The sequence below is a fragment of the Anas acuta genome, chromosome 2, assembly GCF_963932015.1.
Source record: "Anas acuta chromosome 2, bAnaAcu1.1, whole genome shotgun sequence".
NCBI lineage: Eukaryota > Metazoa > Chordata > Aves > Anseriformes > Anatidae > Anas > Anas acuta.
Window position 1 is genome coordinate 66653718 of NC_088980.1, and position 26992 is coordinate 66680709.

A 26992-nucleotide genomic window follows, 5' to 3' on the forward strand; every position below is an offset into this window, starting at 1 on the left:
ACTTAATGATATATGGATAGATGCAACTCCCCCCCCCACCCCCCACCCCCAAAAAAAAAAAAGTTCACGTGAACTGCTTTGTACAAGAAAATGCAGTATCAGCCAGGCTGAGCTTTTGAGCTCTGACAGGAAGCATGCCAGCAAGTGATGAAATCAGTTGTATTAAGAGGGTTACTAAGTTTTTGGGTACTTTATATTTAAAGACTTATGCAAACAGGCCTTTAGCTTAAGGGGTGAATTGGTGAATTGTGCACCACTACTTCCTAACAAGTTGTGGTAAGTGAAATTTTCCAAGGCATCACAAATTTTATCCTCAAACTTCAGTATTTCAGAGTCTGAATCCTTTTGAAAGCATACCTCAGCTTTAAAAATTAATTAAAACCAAAAATTCAAGCTGTTTCACCTTTTCTGATTTCCTTTAAGGAACTTATTATTCCCCATTTAACAACATTACTTTGTTTGGACAAAACACAAATTGATACATATTGAAAAATATAAATAATGCCATGATAACCTCCAAAGAAAACAAGCTGATTGTACAAAACTTAAGTGACCATACTTCTGTGTTCACATTTTTTGAAGAAATAAATGGCCAACTATATGCTTTGGTGTAAAAATGCACACTTGTGCATTAAGCTGTGACAAAATTCCCTGATAACGCAGTATTTAATACATGAGAATCCTGCGTGCCCAATAAATTTCTGGTATCGCATTAATGAAATCCAAATTTACCCTTAATAGAGAAAATCTGAAATTCTTGAATGCTAGTAAACTCCCTTATGTCACAATTTTTCAAAGAATACCAGCATTCCAAAAATATAAATATGAAACTTTAAAGTAAGGGCTTTTCTGGGTGGGTTTTATTTTTATTTATTTAATTCTAAAGTAACCAGGTCCAAGTGATACTTTCAATGAATCCAAGTGATACTTTCAATATATTTTTTAAAAATAAACCTTAGGTTTCTGGATGTGTTTGAGATTTTTTTTGTGTGTGTGTGTGTATTTTGTTTGTTAGTTTTTAAATAAGAACTACAAATCAGTCACCACAACACATGTAAGACAAAATCCTTACAGAACAAGATATCAGCATAAACATGCCATGGTAAGACAGGAATCGGATAGTTTCTCAGCTTAATCGAATGTGGCATGGATGACTCAAAATGTAAGGTACCGTAAAAGAGAAACAAAGCCCTAGAGCCCAAATTTAACCTTAAATACCATCTTTAATCCCTGCTTCTCTTAGTTCTGGATGACAATATTAGCCAAAATCTGAGTGTACAAAGGGAACAAGGGGGAACTCCTGGCCTTCTGAGATAAGGATAGATAGGAAAATGTTTGCTAACCTGCTCAGTTGCTCTCAGGGGGCTAACGTTATGCCTGCTTTCTTTCACTTCAAATGGCAGTTCAGTTTCTCATTCAAATCACATGTTTGGATCAAACACTGCCAAAAGACCCTGAAGGACAGTTCTGATTCCCTGAACTGTCTAGAGCAAAGTGAGTGTGCCATTAGCTTTTCCAAACAGAGGAGAAAAATGTAACTGGCTGTGCCATTCTCAGGACATTAATCTTAAGCTTCACAGTGGCTGTTAAAATGCACTTATTTCATTGAAAAGAAAAAGGACAGACTTTACACATAAGCACACATATGAACATACAATAAATACTGTCTTACATGTAACATAATACTTATACATTTGATTGCATTAGAAGAAATACACAAAAGGGCTGTAGAGTCGTGAAAACAAACTACTGTATATTTTGTTACAGTTTTATTGTTTTTTCTCAATAATAAAATACAACGTTAATAAATACATTGATACAAGGTAAGTAGAGTGAACAACAAAATAAATGTTCAAATTGCAATAATACACTTATTGGTCAATAGTATAACATTAAAGGCAACATTCCTTGTAAGTAAGGACATAGTGAACCATCAGGTAAGAGTTCAAGATCAAGTAATACAGGTAAACAAGTTTTTTTTTCCCTACACAGGGGAATGAAGGCAAGTTTTCAAATATAAATACAAACATCAAGTCTGCAGTACAATCCATACTCTGTAGTTCCGGCAATGTACCATACATTCTCTAGTAATTAATTTCTTGTGCTTTGTAAACCATTAAGATAAAATAATTTAAAAAAATATCCGAACTGAAAATAAGCTTTTTCTCCTCTAAAGTGAAAGCAAAGCAGTTAGGTTGGCACAAAAATTTCTGTACCCTTCAGGCAGTCCAAGGAGGAGACTGTAGGTCCAGCTTTCCATGGCAAAGCTGAGCTGCTTTCATTAGCAAGAGGTCAGCAAGAGCAAAACCGTAATTCCTCCCTCATTAATTAGACCCGGCCAACTGTATCTTTACAAAATGTATGCCGGGGTCCTGGGAGGCACTTTATCTTCCGTTATTGTGTCAATATGGTCAAGGAAATCCTTGCCATACATACCTGGTCAGATCAGTTAAGACCAGAGGCTGTGTGGAACCCCTCCTCTGCCTGGTGTTGGGGCATGACCTGGACAGGAGTTTTACCTCAACACCTGCCAGTCTCTTGGAGGTGTGGTACAGGACCTGTGCAGTACATTATCAGCTACCATGCCATACTTAGTACAAATTCTTTATATTACTCTCCTTTTCATTCTCCATTAAACAATAGAAAATACAAATGAAAGCAGAACAAAAGCCACACATTTTGAGCAACACATGTTAAGCTAGAAGCATATACCTACAACAGAACAACTGATAAAATAACCTATCAACTGCATAAGCGTCATTGTAGAGCAGTAGAACATGTAGTAGTCAGTCCCCCTGCTAAACAACCTGGTTTTTGGTCTTTCAAGGAAAAAAAAAAACAGAAAAACCTTTTCATACTTATGAGCTAAGAGGAGAGCTGAATTTGTTTTATTTCAAGTCAATAGAGGAAACTGTGATAAAGTACACTTAAAGTGATTTTTGTTTTTGTGCTAAGCTCACAAGAAGTTATTTCCTCAAACTCTCTCTATGGCTGATCTCATTTGCACATACGAACTATATGCAGAGCTTGTGGTTTTATTTTTTTTTCCCTTCTTAAGTCTTATTATTAACAAGCAAACAAATATTTGATTTTTTTTTTTTTGCTTTTGCTTTTGGGGGTGGAGGGGGGTGGTTTGAAGCGAGTCTACAAAGACTGCCACCAGCATTAGACTCCAAGGTGAAGGGACAGAACTCTACCAGCCACTGGGAATACCACACTACCAGTACAGATAAACTCAAATACAAGCTTTTTGATACTGGAAACTCTACACCAAGAGTTTAGTGAGCAAATGCCACTCAGTAGGAGGCACCTTTGACTCTATCAAAGTATTTTGGAGAGTGAAGGACCTGTAAGTTTGATGTGACTAATATGAACTGGGGTCTCAGAGGAACCAGAAACCAGAGCATAATCATAATTGTAACCGTTGCAGTCTTGAAAGAGATAGCCTTAGAGAAAAGAACATTAATTTTTTTTGATTGTTACTATTTTTTTTTAAATCTAAATTCTTTTGAATTCTTTTCCATTTGCTGAAATTTTCAGGGGGTCTGGAAAAAAAAAGCAAACAACACCCTGTGACAAAATGTAAAACTAGTGTTTTGAAATAAAGTTCACGCTAAACCAGGTAACTTCATAAAAATGTGTTTGTTGTTGGATGTAATCTTTCCCCCAAGAAAGACATTGGTAAATGCCCAATTAAGTAACATAACCATGCAACAGCACATGGAGTTTAACCATGCAGCTAACAGCAATGACGGTAAATGTACCTGATTATCATGAAGACTTTCTGCCCCCGGGCGAGGGGATGTCTCTTCGCAAACAGCAAGACTCCGGACAAGTTTTCCTTTAGCTCCTGACTGTATAAAAGAGAAAGAACGCAAGACAGAGAAAACTCCTGCCGACCTCAATTCGCATAAGCTGCACACATCAGCTATTCCTAAACATCCCAAATAACTGGTATATAACCACCCAGAAAAACCTTATCTGTCTTAGATGTAATGTTGTAAGCAATGAGCCACTTGCCACATATGGAAGGTGGTAGTTTTCTTTTTGCTTTTAATAATTTCTGTTGCAGTTTGCTTACTTCATCTAAGTCCACGAAATAATTGGAATAGTTATTCCAATTCAAAGCTAATTCAACATAAAGTATAACTCAAAGGTTCTCTATTTTTTTTCCTTCCAGTAACATTATACCAAAGGAATACAGACAGTAAAACCTGCAAATTTTACAGACTCGGCACTTGAAAAATTGAAAGAAACTTCCCCCCCATGCTCCAAGAAGATTCTTTCCCCACCCCACATCTCCCCAGAGAGCTAGTCAGTCTCTGCTCCTTTACAATGAGATTACACCATTAAAATCAAATTCAAACAAAAACGTTAACTTCTAAAGCAAAATCAGTGATTTTTTTCTTCTCCACTGGTGCACTCAAACACACATGCTGTCTAACAAAAGCACACACAAGCTCAGCAGCACAAAGGCACGATGGATAAAGGGGAGACTGTCATAGCTTAATCTAGAGGAACTCTTCTGCCTTTGTGCAGCAAGATTATGGGGGTAAAAGGAAAGACAAAATGAGAAAGGCAAGGAAAAAAATACAACCACTTGATGAAAGTCCAACATTTCAACTGCAGACAGATATTTGATTGAAATTCTTTATCCTGCCATTACACCGCAGCATGCAATTCCAAACAGAGATGGACCATTACCTTGGATCTCTTTTTCTGCTGGTTCTGGTTTGCACCTCGTTTCTGGTCATAGAAAAAAAAAAAAAAAAAGCACAGTAGTTATCATTTCAGGGGAAAATGTGCATGACAAGAGCATTACCAATAAATAAAGAGATAAAACCACTCCTAGAATTCTATTTTAATGAGGTGCTGATTGCAAAAAACTTCCCCAAACCCAGTCCGGAAAACAGGGAGAACAGAGAATCATCTCTGCTCACTTTATTCATTTAAAAACATATATAATAGCAAAAATGTTGCATAGTGATTTGCAAGTTTTGCATATAATAAAGGTACAAGAAAAGGCATACTGTAAATGCTCCCCCTCTCCAAATTCCTCTTAAATTGTAGTCTCCCCCTTTATTTTATATTCCACTGAGAAAAAGGATTTAGACCCCCCTCATCTGATAGTCTTATTAAATTACCTTTTTAGGCTTTGCATAACAAGTTTTTGTAGGCAGTAACACCTACAAACCAAACCACACATTAAGTAATTATTTATTAGTATTACCTCTAAATTCATGAGATCAAGGTAGTTTTCTAAATCCCCAAAGGGAAAACAGTCAAATATTTCACCAAGCTTTAGCACAGATGTGTAGGAATTAACTTCTCAGAAAAATTAGTAACATGGACAGCAGCCTAAAGAGCTTGAAGGGTGTAAAAAAATATTTATTTTATAGGGAGATACAAGGACAAAAATTAAAAATAAAAAAGAGACCATCTAAAATTATGAGAGAAAAAAATAGAAGCATAGGCAACGGAAGAGATCATAGAAATGGAAAGGCAAGCATAACACATTAATACGTAATACACACATTCACTTTTCGTGTCTTACCTGCAGCTCTGTCTTGGCATCACTCAGCTTTTCCTCCTTTTCCTCTACTTCTGAGCTTTCAGATTTATTAAGAATACAGTTGTCTGGGGTCGCTTCAGAGAGGGCAGACTCCTGTTCTTTCACAGCTTCCTCTGCTGTTTCCTGGTTCAATTTACCTTGTTCAGACATTCTTCCAGACAGAAATTAAAATAACAAGATTTGGTGACCTGAAAGGTCAAGATACCACAACACAAAAACACATAAAACAAAACACCAAGAGTGAATTTTTATTTTACTTTTTTTTTTTCCTCTTCCCAAGCAAGTTATTTAATTCCACTCAATACACAAGCCAAACCAAGCAGCTCATGATCTGAAAGCTACATATGCCCCAGGAGAAGTGATATAGTTAATCAACAATTTTGGGTAACAGCATAATTAAGTTGGGATAAACAAGCAGAGCTCCAACCTAAACAGTCTTGGTAGAAAACAGATATAAGGTATGTCACTGGGACTCCCTGCCCAGCCCACTGCAGAGGTGCAGGCAGGGATGGCGAGGGACCCTCTACAATGGAGTTCAGCGACACCAGGCAGGGAAGGACCCATTCTGCCTTCCAGGTCACTAGCATGCTAGTGCTCCCCTCCTCTAGACCTTTCTTTCTTTTAAGAAAAAGAAAACAGTCAAAGATAAAACAAAAAGTAAGCACTAACGATACCACAGCTTTTCAACCTTCAACCATGGCTTTTGCACATGGCAGAAGCCTATAGCACTCACAATTGGTTAAAAAAAAAAATGATGAAGTCAGTTGGAGAGGTAATAACAACATAAATAAGAAATCTAAATTTGGCAATAAAGCTCTCATGGTCAGAATTTTCAGGCATCAAACTGACAGCTCCATTATTAAAAGTCATAAGCCACTTCTCAAGCCCCATGTCACTCTTAAGCACTGTGAAAATCCTACAGGAAGCCCTTGTCAGGTTATTTCTAACGAAGATATCTCAGCTGAACTGCATTTACGCTCAGCTCACAATAGGTTGTTGTACAGAAGCTTTAAAGGCTTTTTAAAGTTAAAGCCTGTTATTATTCTCTCTCTAGCTCCCTCTCCAAGCCTCCCCCACTTATCAACTGTCAAACGAGACTCATGAATAAATTAATTTCCCCACACCCCCCCCTCATCCATGTGGCTTAAGATGCATTTTAAGAAAAACTGCAGTAGAGAAGAACAGAAAGTCTTCTGCAATATCTTGCCACTTCGCAACAATGATACAGTGGCAATTAAACAAAGCCACACATTGCCAAGTTTCTTTTTATGGCTTGTAATCAACACTCAACAGATCCATCATCACGTACCTCCAATTTTTTAGGCTTCTTTAAAGTGAAAAAATCAAACATGCTAGTGTTTAAAACCTCACTAGTTCAAGTTTTTGCTTATCTTTTGACATGGTAAGCAAATAAAATGCTTCCTACATGATACATCAAAACACTATTTTCTTTTGAGAAGAAATATGGATTTTGCAAGATAGGAAACTACTGGTTCATAAACAAGGCAACTGGAATACTAAGCTTATAAATTCGACCACAGTAAGCCAATTCAAGCCTTGAGTTGGTCTCATTCTCCCCACCCTCCTACCCAGGAAGTGTAATGGCATTGGCTATTCTGCTGCAATAGCTGAAACCTGAAGCACTTTGATAGCATTTCAAACCATGATGAATTTCGAGACCAGGAATTGGTCTGTTAAAAGATCTTTGATTTGTTAAGGATTTACAATCAAAAATCGCGTACAAACAAGTTCTTCGTGGGCACATTATCCTGGTAGCTCATCTATATACTTACATAACATTCAAAAAAAAAACAAACAACAACAAAAATTACAGTCATAGTTTATCAGCCACACTGAAGAAACCATTTACCTGAAAAACTGCTATAATTCCCACTGTCTTTCTAGCGTCTTCTGTTGCTTTTTGCTAGTTATGTCCACACAAATGATCAATGACAACTTGAGTCCCATGTCCCCATTAACAGTACAGCATGCCAATCTCCATGCTGGTTCTTCAAAGAGTTTGACAGATCATCATCAACCTGGAAAAGATGAAAATTAAAAAGTAATAGTGGTAATGATCATTGTACGGCTACGGATGCAATAGATAGGACCAGTTTTCTAACGCTAATGACCAGCTTCAAGCAAATCACTTTCACAGCTTGATCCAGCTCCACCTGTCTCAAAACTGCCTGCTTCTTCTCTAATGAAGGCTAGAGCCGGCTGTTCAAGTCATAACAGCTCCTACGCAAAGAGCTAAAATTAACAATTGCATTATGCACTGAAGATTACTCACTTCAATTTTAACCTTTTTTAGTGAATTCCAGCACTTTTCATTATAAAAATCATATATACATATTTATATATAAGCTCATCTGTTTGCTTCAACAGAAATCAATGAGGGAATGAGCAAGAAAGACTTGAATGTTTTTAACTACAGCTTGTGCTACAATTAAAATCTCAATATTCAAACAGGATTGAAAAAGCAGCTAGATGCTTTTAGAAAGTGACTCCCTCTGCCAGGGCAGTAAATTGAGGTGCTTGTTTAATAAGCTGAATAAAAGTTGAAATGGTTGAGAGTATGAGGAGAAGAAAAACCCCATCCCCCCAAACACTGCCAAAAATAACTTCCTTTTCAGGCTACGTGTAGAGTACATAGGAGATCTCCAGGTTATCGTCAGGGAAGTAAACCTGAAGAAAGAGTTGCCTCAGCAATGTAATATATGCTGCGCATCAGGACCATGTTGGCCAGCTGAAGAACTGGTCTGACAGAAAAGGAGCACTTTGGGACAAATCAGATTTACAAGCCATGGCTACATGCACAAAAACTACAGATAGGAAGAAACCCACAGCACTCTTCTTGGGAAGAAGAAAAAACTGAAGACTGTTTCAAGTCTAATATTAGACGCCTTGTTTCTGAGACACGCTTGAAATTGCACCTTGTTGCAATTGCCTTGCAGTATGTTACCGTGCACAGGGGCTCACAACATTAATGTAGCTGAATTTCATGAGACAGAAACAGAATTTAGCACAAATACCAAGTCCTGCTGCCTCCAGAATCTCAGGTGCACCCAGAAAAAGAGCACACAGCTCTGTACACTTCTATAAGCCTACAAACTAACATACACAGAAGTCTTTCCTTCCCTCAACATGCTTAATTTGTGCAGAGTAATACAGAGTATGTCTTCCCACTTACTTTCTGGTATTTCCAACAGGATATTTTCAGTAAATTTATCTGAGAAATATACTTTATTGATCACTATGAGAGTGCCAAAATAACAACAAGGAAAGTCATGCCTAAGCAATCAAGTGTATGTAAAAACAGACTTCATGGAGCCAATATCCACCCAAATCAAAACAGACACACAAACAAACAAACAAAAACAGGGAAGAAGAAAAAAAAACACACACACACACAAAGAAACCCAAGGAGATACAGTGTGTTACAGTTTCACCTGTAAAACAGCCAACCAGAGGAGATAACATGCAATCAAAAGCTTTCAAAACTAATCCTAGAAATAGGTAATCTGTACCAAAATCAGAAAACAAAAGATTATTTCAGGATCCTTCAGCATTACAAATTAACCTTTCATAAAGCAAACAAACAGAGCAAAACAAAAATAGGCTACAAACCGAACAAACAAAGGGTATTAGATCCAGCAAGTGATCTGCCAAGGCTTCAATAAACAGCATTTCTGGTCCTGCGCTACAGATGCTCAACATAATCTTATCATGCTTTACCAAAGACATATTTCTTCATAAACTGAATTCCCCATATTGTTACACTTAAGATCTCTGATGCCAACATAATTTTTCATTGTCAATCTATGAGAAAACCACAGAATCTTAAGTTAAAACAACAACAACAAATCCTGTATATTTTCCCAAGAAAAAGTGGGAAAATAAGCTTACAGCGTGCAGCTACCATTTTTCAAACCTGCAATGCAGGTTTGTTCAGATGATTTTAGAAATTCCTTCAGAATTATCTTCTGAGGTCGAGGAAAAAAAGGCAGGAAGAATTAAGACGTATACCTGTCAGAGTTAAGCCTTTGCCTTCTCTTAATATAAATTTCCTCCTCCTTCATTAGGCAACTTACAAGTGATGACTAACCCTTTACATACTACAATACGTAAAACTACATTTCTGGTTGTTTGGGTGGTTTTCCAAAGAGACTCAGATTTCTACAAAATGCTTCAGGGAGTATATAAATAGCAAAAAGGCATCATAGCAATCAAAAGGCAAAATAGGCATTAAGTGAGAGGTTTTAATGGAAAATACATTTCTATTTTTTGCATGTTTCCAGGATATCTAGTTATTCAGCGATAAATGCACTTTTTGCTATTGTCAGTCCTGCAGCGACAGCACTGCCATGGAGAAACATACTGGATTATTCTCTTTCTTGCGCATCAACAGAAATGTCAGTGCTGATTTGACTGTCAAACCTTCAGCACCAAAGTGACACAAGAGGCTGAGCACATGCACTTGGGGTTTTGATCCTCAGGAAGAAACAGCAAAGACTGTTGCTAGGCAAAAAGCACGTTCCTCATTTGCAAGTGAGACAAATGTTATAGAGGTCTTGGGATCTTTGAAGTGGTCTACAGGAGCTTGTGACAAAATTTGAGCCTCTAATTCCTTAAAGCAATCTGAGCACTACACACAGCACTGGAACAAAACACAGGTGCACACCAAGCTTTTTTGTAGACCCTCTTGAACACAAATGATATCATCAGTTAGCAAAGAATTTATGAATGCCAGCTGATCAGAATATGTTGCAGGATGAAAATGCTATTTCTTCTTAAACGGTTTTCTTTATCAATAGGATTTTCATTTCAGAAGCTGAGGATGCTACCAAGCTGGAGCAGATACTGCCAAGGCTCAGAGGCAAAAGGACGAAGAAGGAGCATACATTCATACAACACTTGCCATGTGCATTCCAAAAACAAAACAAAACAAAACAAACAAACAACAAAAAAAAAAACAACCCACTAAATTCAATGCAGGAGTTTAGAAACTATACCCAGAAGGTGAGCTGTCAAAAAAAAAAAAAAAAGCACAGAATAGAACAACAAGCAAAAGCATTAGAAAGCCCTTCTCAATGAACATCTGATCACTGATTATCAACTGAAATTAAACAGAGGCTTCTAACAAAACCCTAAAAGCCCACCATAGGAAAGGAAGCCATTCCTGTATTAAGTACCAGGAAATATTTTCACGGTCTCAAAGGTATGGCATGCTTCTGTTACTAAAAGAGGAATTCTGAGATTCTTATGTATATATACATATATATAATATGAATAAATATTGTTGTGTCCTAGTTCAGAAGAGAAGATGAGCAGGTTTTAAGCCTAGTTTACCAGCCTGAGTTTACTAGGAGCAGGCAGCAGCTGCACACTGCCTGAGCGACAGACAAGTTTCTTCTCCAAATAAAGCTGCCATGGCTGAGGTAGGCAGCACCTACATGTCAGGATTCTCCTCATCCCTCCTCGTGGTGGTTCTCCATTCACATGTATGGCTCAGAGGTACAAGCCCATACACTGAAATTATTGCGGTGGGAGAATTCAGAGTGCACTTCTGATCTCTGAATCTACACAGAGAATCCTCTTTGCCACTGGAAACAGATGTCAGATGATTTCCACCACACAACTTAGTGACTACAAACTGACTACAGCATTACCTTAAAATCATCTGTACACACAGCCCTCGATATTTCCAAACTTTTGTGGTTTAAAGCATGAACCTGCTGCTATTTGACCTATACTTAAAAGTTTCAGTTTCCAGCATCAAGCAATTCTAAGGCAATCTCAGGTTTAAAACTGAAAACAAAAGCTTCAAGTCTTTGTGGTAGCTTCAAAGAAAAGCTTTAGAATATAAACCCTATTAAAAAAAAAAAGCAAATAAAACAAAATCCTATAGTTTTTAGTTTTGTACACACTCCTACTTATTTATCTGTCCTAGTCCTCTGAATCTACATCATTAGACCTGCAGTAGAGTACTCCTTCTGGTTTTCTCACATGTATGAATTTGTGAGCTATCCATTTAACCTTAAAAAAAAAAAAACAAAAAAAAAACAAAAAAAAACAAGGACAGAGAGTATTTATAGTAGAAATGTTTGAAGCCTGATTTCCCACCTCCTCATTTTCACTTTGTCTCATCTCCATCATCACCACAAAAACTGATGTAGTGATTGCCTACATTTTCTGTTCCCACATGCTACAGACCTTTGTGGATAAAAGGTGATTTAAACTTATTTATTGTTGGCATTTTAACACAGACTGTCAGATAGTACAGCCTTTCCACACACACACACACCCTTCCAGGACTGGCAGAAAAACGAGCATCTCTGTAACAGTGCTGAGGCTGCTGACCTACACTAAGAAGTTCAGCAAACAGACCTCAGTGGTAACAATGGTCAAACTTAATGTAAATGGGATGAACTGAGCTATTTTGGATCGGATCCTGAGACACTCAATTCTCTTTTAGAAAGAAAACAGGAGAAGAGCAGATATGAGGAACAGCATCCCAAGTGAAGCTTCTGTCTTCGGATGCATAAAGACTAGCATTAACTTTCCTCCCAACCTGCACATGAAATCCAGTATTTACAAGTTACAGCAGGGATGAGAACAGTCTAATAATCAAAAAAAGAAAGCGATTTTTTGTGATTTCTACCTGATTCTGTATTTCAAAGATCCTCTTGCTCCTAATGTCACCAATATTTTCCACTTTAATCCCCTGTCAGAAGACCTCACGTCAATCTCACCATCTTCAGTCAAGTAATAACGACCATGCTCCCCCTAGCTTGTTATATTTCTACAAAGCTAGAAGGTCTGACCAGGAAAATAAATATGCACAGCCTACAGGAAAAACCTGTTTTCATGCATAATAAAAGACTTCAAAAAAGAAGAAAAAATACCCACACATTTTTCTGTCATGATGATCATTTGAAGTTTTCCAGGATCAGCATGAGAAGATGCTTTGATTGAACTGGCTCATAAATGTCAATCTTATACATTTGTCAGAAGCTGAGTAACACAAACTTTTAACGAGATAACCAAATGTACCAGTCAGCACCCCTGGAAAGAATTGTACACTTTAGTCCAGCATTCAACACAGAGTCATGCATGTCAAACACATGCCAATTTGTATCTCATTCCCAGACATAATCCTGACAAATTTCCCTAAAACCAAAATCATTCAACTAACTGGTCAGGTTCTCAGTTGGCAGAAAGCAGTACAGCTCTCGTGACTCCAAACACAGACAACATGGTTCCCAACCAAGTCATCTGTCACTGCACAAAAGCTCTCTTTCTCAAATTCTATGAGTCCAATAACCGATATCGGAAAATACACAATTCAAATGGAAAAGGGGACCAAAACTCCACAATTATCACGTCTTTTTCTTACCTATCAAAGGCAATCATAACACAAAAGTCCTCTTTATAGACTGATGAACTTTATTTCAAGGTTCAGAGGGGGACTACAGAGGACACTGTAGTAATCTGTCAAGATGTTCAAGAACCTCGCTGCCTTAGCAGGACACTCTTCTCCACTACCCAGCTGTATACAAATCTTTTGTACGTTTTTCTTCTTGTACCAATACAGGTTCTTTATTTAAAATTGCTTTTCTGATTTCTTGGTATTTTTCTTGTGCTGTGGGAAATAACTGTAAATCACCTCATTCACTGCTGTTAGGCTTAAAAAAGCCAACTCCTTTTAATTGGCATATAAACAGGTATACACCATTTCCATTATTACCTGAATCTACTGTGACTTCTACCAATTGACAGTCTACTTCAGCCATTCCTTACACCTCTCTCCTACTCTTCCTCCACCAGGACTGCATTCTGCTTTGTGCAGGCAGAACTCCTTCACACCCTGCAGCATAGCACTGAACACACTAGAGGAGCTCCTTTTCCACAAATACTAAAAACAGTTTCAGACAGTGATTATCATAAGCAATTGCAGACACGGAATGAATACTTATGGTTTCAATATGAAATGCTGATCAACAGCACAGCAGAAGTTACTGACTTCAGTCAGAGCTACTGCAGAGTCCAGGAGCTGTAACAGAGAGACTACAGGTATCCGGCATGTTCTAGAGGAGAAAATTCAAGCTGTTTGTGGTAAACTGGGATTGCTGTTATAATAAGATCTGAAAGAATATACAGCTTAGTTTTATTTCTTTTAAAAAATATATACATTTTAATTTAATGCAGAAGTTCTTAAAACCTGTTTTGGTTCTGCAAGTCAAGCTGTGCTTCTTGTGCCTTCAATACTTTCTCTATTTATCTTTTTAATCCATGCATTAAATCCATTTTGCCTTACACACAGTAAACTAAAAGCTTAGCTTTACTTATTCCTTTATTCAATTCTTCCTAAAGCCTAAAAACAAACGTTCTCTGAGATCCCCAATCTATGTTAGCACACATCTTAAGACAGGTACTGATATCACATTACGTTATTAGCAACACGAGTACAATTAAAAAAATCAAGCAAAGCTACAAAAATGAAGCAGACAGGTTCAGGTATGCTTTACTGGCACAGTAAGGGTTAGCAAGAGGAAGAAATCCTCTCCAAAAGCAGTTACAATTGTAACAAGAGAAAAGGCAAAAGCCCTAGTTTACAAAAGCAGCAGTGCCAGTTCCTAGAGTGGATTTGTAGCTTTCGCTGCTGACAACATCTTGCCAGAAATCCTGTGGTTTCTGCATTATGTTTGACTTTTCCAGTAGGTAATTCCAAACTCCATGTGATACTGTGAACAAAAGAAGAGGCAGAAAAAGCATTTGGATGTCTATTTGTGTTTTTCTGGGAAGAAATTACAACATACGTATGAGAAAGAGAGCTAAGTAGTTTTGTTGAAAATGTATCTGGCCACCCCAAATATACCCAGCCAGAAAGCTTCACGACACATAAACTAATAAAAGAGCAATGAATACACAGCAGAAATCAAACTTTCAGGCCAATGTCTCCAAAGAATATGTCCTATTAAATTCCAAGTAGAAAAGTACATATTTTTATCAAAAAGTACATTCAAAACAAAAATCAGAAAAAGTGAGATTTTTTGAGTACTTTAAATCTTGTTATACAGATTGAAGTCTCCACAAGTCTGAATACAATAATAAAAAAAAAACTCTATAATACCCAAAATTGTATTTACCTGCTGTGAGACAATCTGTCTTACTTGGCACTAGAAACCACTAACTACATCAATAATCTAAAAATACTGAGGTTTAAATTACAGAATAGAAGTACAGGACAGAAATTCTACAGTCCATAATATATTCTATTTCCATGGCTGAATGGCTGCATCGTCTCTCTCCACTCCCCCTACAGCCCCCCAGCCCATTGCTGTGCTATGTATCAGAGAAGAACAGCAATCTGATTATAAAGCAGAACACTGAAATGGTAGAATGGAATATATATTAGTAAAGGTTAAAGAACAAAAACAGAGGTACTCTCACTGAAATTTTGAAACTGTTCATAAAATGAGTTAATTTCAATGTGTAACAATCAGGTGATGCTTTATAAATTTAATTAGTACAGCACCCAATGCCAGATAGAAATCAAAATGCATTACACGCATCCTTCATAGACCAATGCAATTAGTAGTATTTGTGTTTTCTTTTTCAAAAAAGAAAATGCCAAAGAGAATGTTCCACAAACTACATCAATTTGCTGGATGGCGGAGGGATTAAAAACTTGCTGAAGCACTCAACCACATAATCCAGTAATTTTTTTTCCTCTCAACATTAAAAAAAACAAAACATCTGTGAATGGAATACTGTTCGCCAATTTAATTGTATTTTGAGTCTAGCATGACCTCCCCCTTGCAATAACTGAAGCCAGAAGACAAGAACTTTTGCAGAAGACAAAATCTGTTTGGCCAGTATTTCTTAAGATATAATACTATGCTTTTGAGCCTCAGGATTTATTCTGATACCTTCAAGATATCCAAAGACTGATGAAACATGACACAATTATGAGAAAGGGCGAGTCAATAATCACTCTGCTACTGTAAGCCTGGTTCTGAGGAACTGTGAGCCTTCTTGCAAATCAGCCTCCTTAATAAAAAAAGGCCTTACCCTAAGCATGTTTTATCGTAACTCATCTAAGTGCAATGGACGGAATTTATGCCCTTGTCTTTTCTTTTGGCATTAAAAATTATCTGCTTGAGAACTTTCTGCAAAAGACAAAAGAAGTAAAATTATCATCCTACATGTTTTGCTTTATTTATAGTTTGTAGCAAAACCAATCTTCTGATCAAATATTGCTTTAAAACACGTATCTACTGTACTAGTTCAAACTGAAAAGGGAAAGAGGGAAAAATCGCAGTTTCTTATAACAGAATAAAACCAGCAACTATTTCAAATACAGCGTTATACGTGTCACAATATCTCCAAATTCACAAAATGAAATTTGGTTTATAATTATTAAACAAAAACAAACAAATAGTAAATAGGTTCCATTCCAGTATTTGGTTAAAACACCCAGGGAACTGTTAAAGACAGGTGCTGACTATAAGCATGCTTACAGATATTCCACTTTAAGCAGATATCTACAGGAGCAAGTGTAAATAATCACAAAGAGGCAAGTGTTCTGAAGATTCACTGGACTTACAATAATGCATGACTTTCAGATAAATCTGTATGATAGAATGAAACTTTTCACCCTATTATAGAAATGAAAAAAATTGCAGTATAAAATACCAAGCATTTTCTTACTGTAAGAAATATTTCAATAAAATGAGCAACTACCCAACAGTATGAAAATTATGGCAATATCTGAAAACCTAAGGGAGGACTTGAAAAAATAATTTAACAATGAATACATTTTAAATTAGCTTCAGCTTCCTCTAAAAGTTACTTATTTTCCAAAATATTTCCAATAGAAAGAGGTTTAATTATTAAGCAATGTTCTCTAAATTCTCCTTAAAATAGAAAAAAAAAAAATCAAGCTGACATTTCAAGAATTCTTTTTTGCTGAAAAGGAATGGCAAAGCTGCATTTTTTTTCCTTTTGCTATTACCTAGTATTCTATGTTGTGTACCTGATCAGTCACAGGCTTTATAAATCAGCATTGACATTTAAACACATGTGCAATATATACAGAACGACCAGACAACTGTCTTATTCTTCCCTTAAAGTGCAAGAGAAAAAGAAGTTACTTAATAAAACCATTGAATTTAAAAAAAAAAAAAAAAAAAAAGGAATGTAGCAGCAAGCTCAGTGCTTTAATTTACTTTCAGGTAGGACGATAGCCACCATGAGTCAGAACACCTGAAGGCACAGTCTAAGATGGACTCTAAAAAAATATATATATAGATAAGTGACTTGTATTTAGGAAACAACCATGATTTAGGAAGGACCAAGAACAAGCCCACCAACAACTCATGTAACTGCACCACACAGGCCAACGTACCACAGGCTCAACCAAATACCACAAGTGAAATTTATTTCAAGTTAAAAATCATGCCAGAAAAGCCCTGATCCTCTTTATGAGGATCATGAATGGAGATCTGAAGTCACCTCACACTTATGATCTCGGCAAGTGTTATGCCTAAGGAATATTTTGTTGTTGTTGTTCGTTTTTTACATCAGTGGACAACTAAAGAGACAACATACCAAGGACCAGCCATTTCTCTTCTTTCTACCCCCTTTTGAATTTTGGTTCTCATGAAGAGAGCTGTTGACTTGCACAACCAGCTCGTAGAAAATAAGCATGCAACCTGAGATCTCCCTGAAAGTATATGACCATAAAAGCATTTGCTTTTATTGACGACTTCACCTTGGACTATAAGCAAGGAGTCTTGAAGTTGTGGCTGTCATAGTTAATATATCATGATACATTCTTCCAACACCAATCCAAGATTATCAGCAGTTGCAAATACAGCACCTCTGAAATGAAAGGCTGCAGCTGCTTTTCAAATTCCAGGCATGATCTTGAAGTCTAATTTGTGATTTTAACATTACAAAATTAAATGGATTGCATCTTTTCTGATGAGGGAATATTTTTAATCCGTGTTTACCCAGCATCCTCCACAGCAAATTTTGAAAGGAGCTGCTTAGAACTACCATAATACAGTGAACAAATCCACCAGCCAGTATGAGACAATAATGCAATACGTACATTTAGGGACAAAACCAAATCTCTTAAAACTGTAACAGTTATATCAACATCCTGTTATCAATGCTAAACTGCATTTTCTCAAAATGTAGGATAACAAAGACTCTTAAGCACTCATTAATGTCCAAGGAAATATGGACACCTAAGTACTTTAGACCCTTATTGAAATCCCAGCTTCTAGTCAAAGATACAGCAAAACAAAATTTCTGCACCTCAGTTTCAATAACAGCAAACTGAACAAAATCATTTCAAATAGAATACCCTGCTGATGATTACAAATTGCCATGTTGCTCCATGCAAATTTTTCCCAATTTCAACAGGAGTTCTAGAAAGATGATGACAGCAGAAAGCATGATGAACAAAGTAACACTGACTGCGTAGCTATCTTCTTCAACTGAGCAGAAATAATCAGACCCTCACAGGACCAGTTTCAGGTCAATCTTCCAGAGTGTGTAAGCTACTTCATATAGCTAACTAAAACACTCAAACATTGGAGAGCCAAACTGAACAGGATAAAGTAAAGATGAGACTGGAAGCAAGCTAAAAGCTGACAGCCTAGGAATCCCACCACTGGACTGGAGGGACCAACGCTTGCTGTGCCGCCAGGGCATGTTGGTGATGTTACCTTCAGTAGACATTGTGGGTTTACTTCCTCACTGTTCTAAGTTTTAATAATCTCCTGACATCTACATGGTGTAATCTTGACACAGGAACTGTACTGCGGGACAAGGACCAAAGGCTGGCTAAATTGCAAAATGGTCCCATAACTTCTGGTTAACAAAATAAAAATATAATTTAAGCATTCCTTTGCTTGTATCTGTAAGCCAAGAAAGCAGTATTTCAATCTGATTTTCAAAAAAAAAATAAAAAAAAAAATTATCAGAGATCATTTGGATTTTACTGAGACATAACAGGGTCATAATGGGAGCTTAGAGTTTTCATCTCAGTGTGTGCATAAATAACTATTTCTTCTTGTATCAGTTTCTATTGCAAAAATGGTAAATGAAGGAGAAGAACTGGTTGCAATGCAGAGTTCACAGGGATACTAAGATGGCATTCATGACTTGATTTTTATCACCATCAGGCACAAATAAATTTATATGCAGAAGAAAAAATACATTAATGTTGGATTTCAAGAGGGATTTTTTTTTTTTTTCAAGCACACAGAAGTCAAGATTTTCAAAGTGATGATTCCCACAGCATAAAAAATGTGCTATAAGAAATATTATGCACTGGTATATTCTATGTTTTATGTCTTAATACATATGTGCAATTTAGCTTAGTTATGATTGTTGGAGGAACCATAAGCAGCCATCCCAACAATTTCATTCTCAACTAGTACTAATGGAGTTTTGGTACATAATCTCCTTGTTTGTTTCAAAAATAAGGGAAGAGAAGAAAGGAAAACTTACAGGAAATAGTGCAAGAAAAGGAAGAAATATATGTTCTAAATATCTAGGTGTACAGTACTCTTGATATTAAAAAAAAAAAAAAAGAAAGAGAAAAAGAAAAAAGCTAAAAGCACCAAGTATTAGGAATACCAGTACTTTACTAATACACTTTTAACATACCTTGCAGGTAAATCTACTATCCCTTTTATACACTACTTTGCTACTGCAAGTTTAATGTGCTACACCTTCTCAATTGTATCCTCTTTGTGTCTCAGTATGAATGCAGCCAGCCAAGAACAGACCTGAATTTAAGTCAACTTAAAGGCATTTTCCACTAAGAGGTCATAAGATCTTCTGTGGCAGAAGATAAACTTTTCAGTGTGCAGTAATATGATACCAGAAATAACACTAAGGGCCAATTAGTTTTGAAGATGGACAAATTTAAGCTACGGAGAAAAAACATTCCCTCTTTCCTTATCCCCAGGAGACAGGCATGAGGTCTATATCCTAACCCATTCTTACAAGCCATATGAAAAGGCATTATCATACAAGTCTTACAGCATTTGCTGCTATATGTTGTTTATTCAGTGTGTATGAATATTACTTTCCTAGCACTTTTTCATCTTCACAATATAGACAAAGCCTGTGAGACTGCACAATCAGTTAAATCAGTGGGACCTGACCAACTGTTTAAGTACCATGACAAATGTGAACATGAATTATTATGATTTGGAGATTATTCTGTGGGTTGGGGAGAGAAGTAGAGGTGAGGGAGGAATAAAAGACCATCTCTCACTCAAAGAATTTACATTTCACAGATTTCCCCCCCCTTGTTTCTAACACATTTTCACATATAGAAATTGTGAAAGAGGAAAATTCTAGCCTTCCTTTGACTGTTTTCTCCTCCAAAAAAATAAAAAATAAAAATAAAAATCCAGACACACTATTGCTTTCCGAATCTTTGCATTCCAAAACCTCAAAAGTTAGGAAACACCTGATTATCGCCAAGAAGTATCTTTGAAGAACAAGGGATAGATAAGCAGTTCACTGCACTTTTTCATGTCTTTTCTTCATCTGACTTTTCCTAATCCTTATCCACATTATTCCCATCTTAAATCCAGACAAGTTTTATGATATCTCTAGTCTAATAGAAGATTTAAAAGTAAAGGGTGTGAGACTTATTACATTTGTATATGACTGTGCCTAATGACAGGTGCAAAGGCTGGCAAACAACCATTTGCATGTTCAATTATGCCTAATATTATGTTTTCTGTTGCTCAATCAAAGGTTGGAATTTGAAAGGCTAATGGCTTCCTAAAAAGTATCATCTGATAGAACTGTCGGGTTCAACAATGGGTCTTTTGACTGTCTTGTAAACCTTCATTCTGGGAAACATTTACAGACCTCACAAAATCAAAATATCAACACACCAACATAGAAAAAAAAAAAAAAACACAGAACAAAACAAAACAACCAACAACTAACTAACCTGCCTCCAGAGTCCATACTACTGGCTTGGCATCTCAGAATAGAAAAAGGCTGGACATGGGAGTGCCAACTGAATGAAACCTCTTCTCACCATAACAGTCTACTAAAACCAGCATCTCTCAAATACACTTGCTTTGACCAATGAAACTTCTACTGTCAGAAAACCGACATAAACCCAGAATGTTTACATACCCATTCACAAACATTTACAGAATCAAGTTTCTTTCACTGAAAAGAGCATGTCATCAATTTAAGGAAAAACAAACAAAAAACAAAACCAACCAAACAAAAAAGCAACAGAGAAACGATAACCATGGCAGAAGCTGGGCATCTGTTTCCTTCCAACTGTGGAAGGAAAGCGAAGGAAAGCCCAGCACTTGCAAGCACGCTCTCTACCGCACATGATCCTAGTCCATGCAGTTTGAAGCTGGTGAGACCAGTGGGTCAAAATGAAAAAATGTCAAGCTTATCAGGAGGAGAAAACCTGAAGATTGCCTGTCTACACAACAATCCTGATTCAGTCCATATTGCACTTATAATTCATATCACCAACTACTGCCTGGTTCTCAACTATTTAATCCTCTAGCAAAATAATGCATCTCTCATATATTATGATCAGAGCATGACAGAAACATAATTATTCTGGAGGCTCTGTTAATCTTTCATACTTGGCACATCCTAAAAAAGAAGCATACAGCATTTCAGTACGTTACATATGTTTAAATAGGACAAGTTTGTTTACAGCTTAAACAGCTGCCTAAATATTATCATGTTATAGGATAGATAGAGCTAAGATTATCAGCAATACTGGGTAGCAAGCATATTACGCAAAACTTAAATAATTATTTCAGACTGATTACACTACAAGCTGTATTTTTTTTTTTTCATATTATCCTTTGCTTCAGAGGGGAAAACTACAAAAGGAAAGAAAAAGTAAAATAATTTTCAAAGGTGTCCTTATTCCTGTAACTTTCCCCAAATCACTAACTACTTTAAGTTCAACGCTGTCATAATAAAGGCATCAATTTGAAGACATGCAGTCAGTGAGAAATGCTTTCCTGCTCACTGTTCAAAAGAATGTGACTTACCTTAATAAAAATAAAATGCTACAAATGCATCTGCCTCCCATGCTGTTTGGCTGCATGAATATGAATTTCTGCTGTTCTTTCTTCATCTGCCTCCCACCTATGTTTGTTCAACGCAATGGACCCTTTTTTCCAGTGTATGGGACTGTAAAAGGAAGAGTTTAATAAACCTTTGATCTTGGCTGCAAAGTCTAGGCACAACTGTAAAAAATAACTCTTCCACATAGTCAATTAGAGAGGCTAGAATCAGTCTTCTAAAACAATTTAAGGCTTTCCCACTCCTCAAAGGACTTGTCTACAAAAACTACTGAAGAATAAAGCCTCAGACTGAACAGACATAATGAAAGCAGGCAGTTTTTATATTTTTGGGGAAAACCACTACTAGCAATATAACAGCTAATAGGCTACAGTAGAAGGACAAAACACTTGGCCGTCCAAGCATCACTCATGCAGCATTGAGAGATGGGTTGCAAACCACTGGCGGTGCACGTACCACTGCTCTAAAAGACCTCCTCTAAAGGCTATCCCTTCCTTTTCTCTCATCATCAGATGCCTTATTGTTATCCTCTGTGCTATACGAAAGGTCTCTCAAGCCTTTAACTTCTGGATAGTCATTTTCTTTGGGTTGCCAAAAGTTCAAATGCAATAGGATTGGAGCAAACTTTTTCAATATCAGTGGAAGTAATTTTCTCAGTATGTGAACATTTAATATCTTGTAACAATTGATTCAGATATCAGACTGCACTGACTCCTTGCCACAGCAGAATTAGCAGTATTGCAACTGAACTGAAGTTGGGATTGGCAACGCTACTGCTCCAACCTTCCACACCATAACCACATGTGGCTTCTAGCTGTAATTCCATCCAAGTACTATACTCCCTATTAGGGGCCTCTAGATCAGCTTACCTTTTTCTATACTGAAAATACTCTTTCTTCTACAGAACTCAAAGCTCATGCAGTCTGTGTAAGCAACCTGACAAAACTGTGGATATAACCTAACTAAAAACATGGCAAAGCATTTAAATGACTTTTTCAAATTTTCCAGAAGTAAAAACATTCATATAATTTTCTTTTAAAATCACTTCTTCACTTTTTATAATCTCTTATGAAAAAGGTTTGTTGACATAATTTGTTAAATATTTGTATTAATCCAGGTATGTGAACCAGTATCATACAAGAAAGAACTTCGCGTACCTAGCTGGAATCTCTGGCAACTCAGATAGGGTGGTGGGAGAACAAAGGAAAAAAAAAAAAAAAGAATTACATACTAATATAGAGCCTGAGGTCTGAAGGGGCAATTTAAGTATGTTAAATTTATTTCTGTTTCAAGAGACACAACATAAAACTTATTTCAGTGGTCTTTAGTTCCTCTGCCAAACACTTCTTTGAGAACGGTCCAAACTCAAAATTACCTCCCAGGAGAATACCTCAGGTTGGAGCTTTTTTTGCATTGATTCTGGGCTTGTTCCTATACTATAGACTATTGGTTCCAGATGTGAATCAGAGATGGTAAAAAGCTTTACAACGACTACAGTTTTGTTTTCTTGGTACATTCAGTTCCTATAGAATCCCCTGGAGGAATCAGCTGTCTTTTCATCTGTAGACTGTCTCTTGGGAAACATCTTTTTGAAAAAGTCTGACCCCAAGGATATACCATAAGACTTGCTCTTGTAACAGCAGTAAGACTCTCCCCTGAAACGCTTTCTTGAAAGATTTCATTCACTTCTTAGTGTCTGTACTTTGTTAAATCACTGAATATTTATGTGATACTTCAGAGCCTTTGACTGGCCATCTTTAAAACAAAACAAAACAAAAAAACAAAGAAAATAAGCCAAATGGTTTTGTTTTGTTGTTAAGAATGGAGATATTAGAATAACTAAACATTTTTCCCCCAGACACGATATTATACATATACGTAATTGGTTGATGCATGTGATTTTTAAGAACCCCAAAGGCCATTAGTTTACTTGCTTAAATTTAGCCTAATCTGTTTTATGTCTTCACTCTACCTTAGCTCTATTTTACAGCTCACAGCCACAATGAATGCAAAAATTTAGTTGTAGTCTATGATGTATGTTTATATGAAAATAAAACCTGGGCATGAGTAAAACAAAGCAATAGTATCACCAAACAAGGACTGCAGAGATATCTGCAATTAAAGGGTTCTGGGAAAGCCACAGTCAGCTGAGTGTCAACCTACTGTGGACAAATAAGTAGTGACACCCTGTAACTGACGCACTCCCATAATCAACACTATAAGATTCACAGCTGCTTTAGCAGACCATAGGTAAGTTTTCTGCAACGTTAAGTCCTAACAAAACATACATGCAGACTAAATAGCAACATACATGAAAGACAATTGAGGCTTCTGCCTCACTCTACATACAAAGTTACCAAACGCAAGTGTCCTACTTGTTCATACCGCAGATATACATTCTCATCAGACACTCAAAAACACAAGGCAACAGTCCACAACTCAATTCATGCCTCTTCACAGTAGGGAAACACCGTCTTTTGGCTCTACTGGCTGATACAAAAAGTTTCCATCTGACCTTTCAAAAACTTACTTAATGCTAAATACATTAATGTTTTACTGCTGCCCCAGGCTTATTTTATTACTAAACCTGGACTTCATGCCACTAGCAATCTGTCTTGTGCAACATTTTAAATACATTACACATTTTCAGCCATATAAGAAGCCATTACAAAACCAAACCAAGGACTTTGCACCAGGAAAGCCACTCTTGCGTGCAGAGGGAAGACACATAGGCACTGGGGTGCTACTGCCTGATTCACAGCGGTGTGGCACATGGGTAACGTCAGGTATCAAAAATATCATCAAATTCAAAGGACTTCAGAGAAACAGGATGTTACTGAAAAGAAGAGGAGACTGGCTGGAGCTAGCTGCAGCAAGTGGGAAACAGTAACATTTCCAATCACAAGAGAAAACTTGGTGACCAGGAAAGGCACCAGAGCAGCAGGAAAAGAAAAAAAAAAAAGATTACTCCTGTTTTAAATTAAACTCTGCTTTTATGTGAAAAACAAGATGGGAAAAGCAATCAGAACACTTCTCCCACATCCATGACTGGTATTGCATAAACAAGAAAACAGGGAAGGTGCAAACAGAAACAATGGAGGGTACCTGTTGCTGCACAACTGTCATAACAACTACCCAAGATGAATTTACAGCAGTAATTCAAAGACTTAAAAAAAAAAAAAAAAAAAAAGCTTAAAATTACATAAGGATCATCAAGTCCAACTCCTGGCACCGCACAGGTCTACCCAAAAGTTTAGACCATGTGACTAAGCGCACAGTCCAATCGCTTCTTAAATTCAGACAGGCTTGGTGCAGTGACTACCTCACTGTGGAGCCTGTTCCAGTGTGCAACCACCCTCTCGGTGAAGAACATCTTCCTGATGTCCAGCCTAAACTTCCCCTGCCTCAGCTTAACACTTTTCCCACAGGTCCTATCACTGGTGTTTACAGAGAATAGGTCACCTGCCTCTCCACTCCCCCTCATGAGGAAGTTGTAGACCGCAATGAGGTCCCCCCTCAGCCTCCTCTTCTCCAGGCTGAACAGGCCAAGTGACCTCAGCTGCTCCTCATACATCTTCCCCTCTATAGGCCCTTCACCATCTTCGTTGACCTCCTCTGGACACTCTCCAACAGTGTAACGTCCTTCTTGTACTGTGGTGCCCAGATCTGAACACAGTACTCAAGGTGAGGGAGCACCAGCACAGAGTAGAGCGGGACAATCCCTTCCCTCGACTGATTAACGATGCTGTGCTTGATGCACCCCAGGATACGGTTGACCCTCCTGGCTGCCAGGGCACACTGCTGTCTCATATTCAACTTGCTGTCAACCACAACCCAAGATCCCTCTCTGCAGGGCTGCTCTCCAGCATCTCGTCGCCCAGTCTGTACATACAGCCAGGGATGCCCCATCCCAGGTGCAGGACCCAGCATTTGCTTTTGTTAAACTTCATGCAGTTGGTGATTGCCCAGCTCTCAAATTTGTCCAGATCTCTCTGCAAGGCCTTTCCACCCTCATCCGAGTCCACAGCTCCTCCAAGTTTGGTGTCGTCAGCAAATTTGCTCAAAACACCTTCTAGTCCTACACGCAAATCATTTATAAAAACATTGAAGAGGACTGGCCCTAAAATGGAGCCTTGGGGGACCCCACTAGTGACCATCTGCCGGCCTGATGTGGCACCATTTACCACAACCCTTTGAGCCCTGCCTGTCCGCCAATTGCTCACCCATCGTATGTTTTTGTTAAGTTGTATACTGGACATTTTGTCTAGTAGGATCCTATGGGAAACTGTCAAAAGCCTTGCTGAAGTCCAAAAAGACCACATTAGCTGGTTTCCCTTGATCAACTAGATGGGTGATCTTATCATAAAAGGAAATCAAATTTGTTAGGCAGGACCAACCCCCTTGTGAACCCACATTGGCTGGGACCAATGACTGCATTGTCTCCTAGAGACAATAGCTTCAATAACTTCAAGAATCAACTTCTCCATAATTGTACTAGGCACTGATGTGAGACTGACAGGCCTGTAATTGCCAGGGCCTTATTTCTTACCCTTCTTGAAAATTGGCACAACATTTGCCAGCTTCCAGTCTACTGGCATAGAACGGTAATATGAAAACTTCTAAGAACTTTAATTAGGACAAAGCAGAAATACATTTTTATCCAGAACCACTTATAGCTATTTCAGAAGCTGCTGAAATCAGCAGCAAGTCAGTAACACAACAAAGCACTTAACTCAGTAGGGAAGCTGCAGGAAGATGCAAGACCATGTCCAAGGACGAAACTGTGATGCCACAAAAATCGGTGGAACCTTTAAAGGCAAAAGTCAGAACTTCACGCGTATGCCAAGCCCAGGAAACCAGATAATGTTAAGATGTTTTAAGTTGTCTCTATTTGTCAACCACTAAGAAAACCCCATTGAATTAGACCTTTGTTTCTCACTCAAAGTAAGAGACTTGATATATAAATTACAAAATCCAAGCAGAGATGAAAGAGGCAACTAATTTCTTACGTATACCTGCACAATCACTGTAATATCATACATTTTCATGATACAGATTGAAAAGCTGTTTGGGAAAATATTTACACTCTGATAGTCAGAAGGATAAATAAACAATGGAGACATTTTAAATAACATAATTATTTTAGAACCACAGCTTTGTATGGAAAAATAGTATTTTTGAGACACTGAATGGAAACTAGCATAGGGAATTAAAAACAATTATTTTTTGTTGTTGTTTTAAATTAAAGAGGGAATGTCCTTGCATAAACTCTCTACAAAAACTGAAGATTAAAGGCATGTA

At 37.4% G+C, this 26992-nt stretch overlaps 1 protein-coding gene across 43 annotated transcripts in view; it reads right to left on the reverse strand.

The window, feature by feature from the left end:
* The window catches only part of ARPP21 (cAMP regulated phosphoprotein 21), a 204612-nt gene that overhangs the window by 100877 nt on the left and 76743 nt on the right, over window positions 1-26992 (reverse strand). For 33 of the 43 annotated variants that reach the window (XM_068670687.1, XM_068670689.1, XM_068670698.1 and 30 more), the window contains 4 exons: window positions 7443-7611; window positions 5555-5760; window positions 4705-4746; window positions 3765-3854 (listed from right to left, as the gene is read on the reverse strand). In XM_068670687.1, the coding sequence (XP_068526788.1) occupies window positions 3765-3854; window positions 4705-4746; window positions 5555-5722 (300 nt within the window). In that variant the 5' untranslated portion in view covers window positions 5723-5760; window positions 7443-7611. Of the gene's footprint in view, window positions 1-3764; window positions 3855-4704; window positions 4747-5554; window positions 5761-7442; window positions 7612-12484; window positions 13598-21657; window positions 21800-26992 lie in introns of those variants that run through there. The other 10 variants (XM_068670692.1, XM_068670690.1, XM_068670688.1 and 7 more) reach the window with 3 other exon arrangements.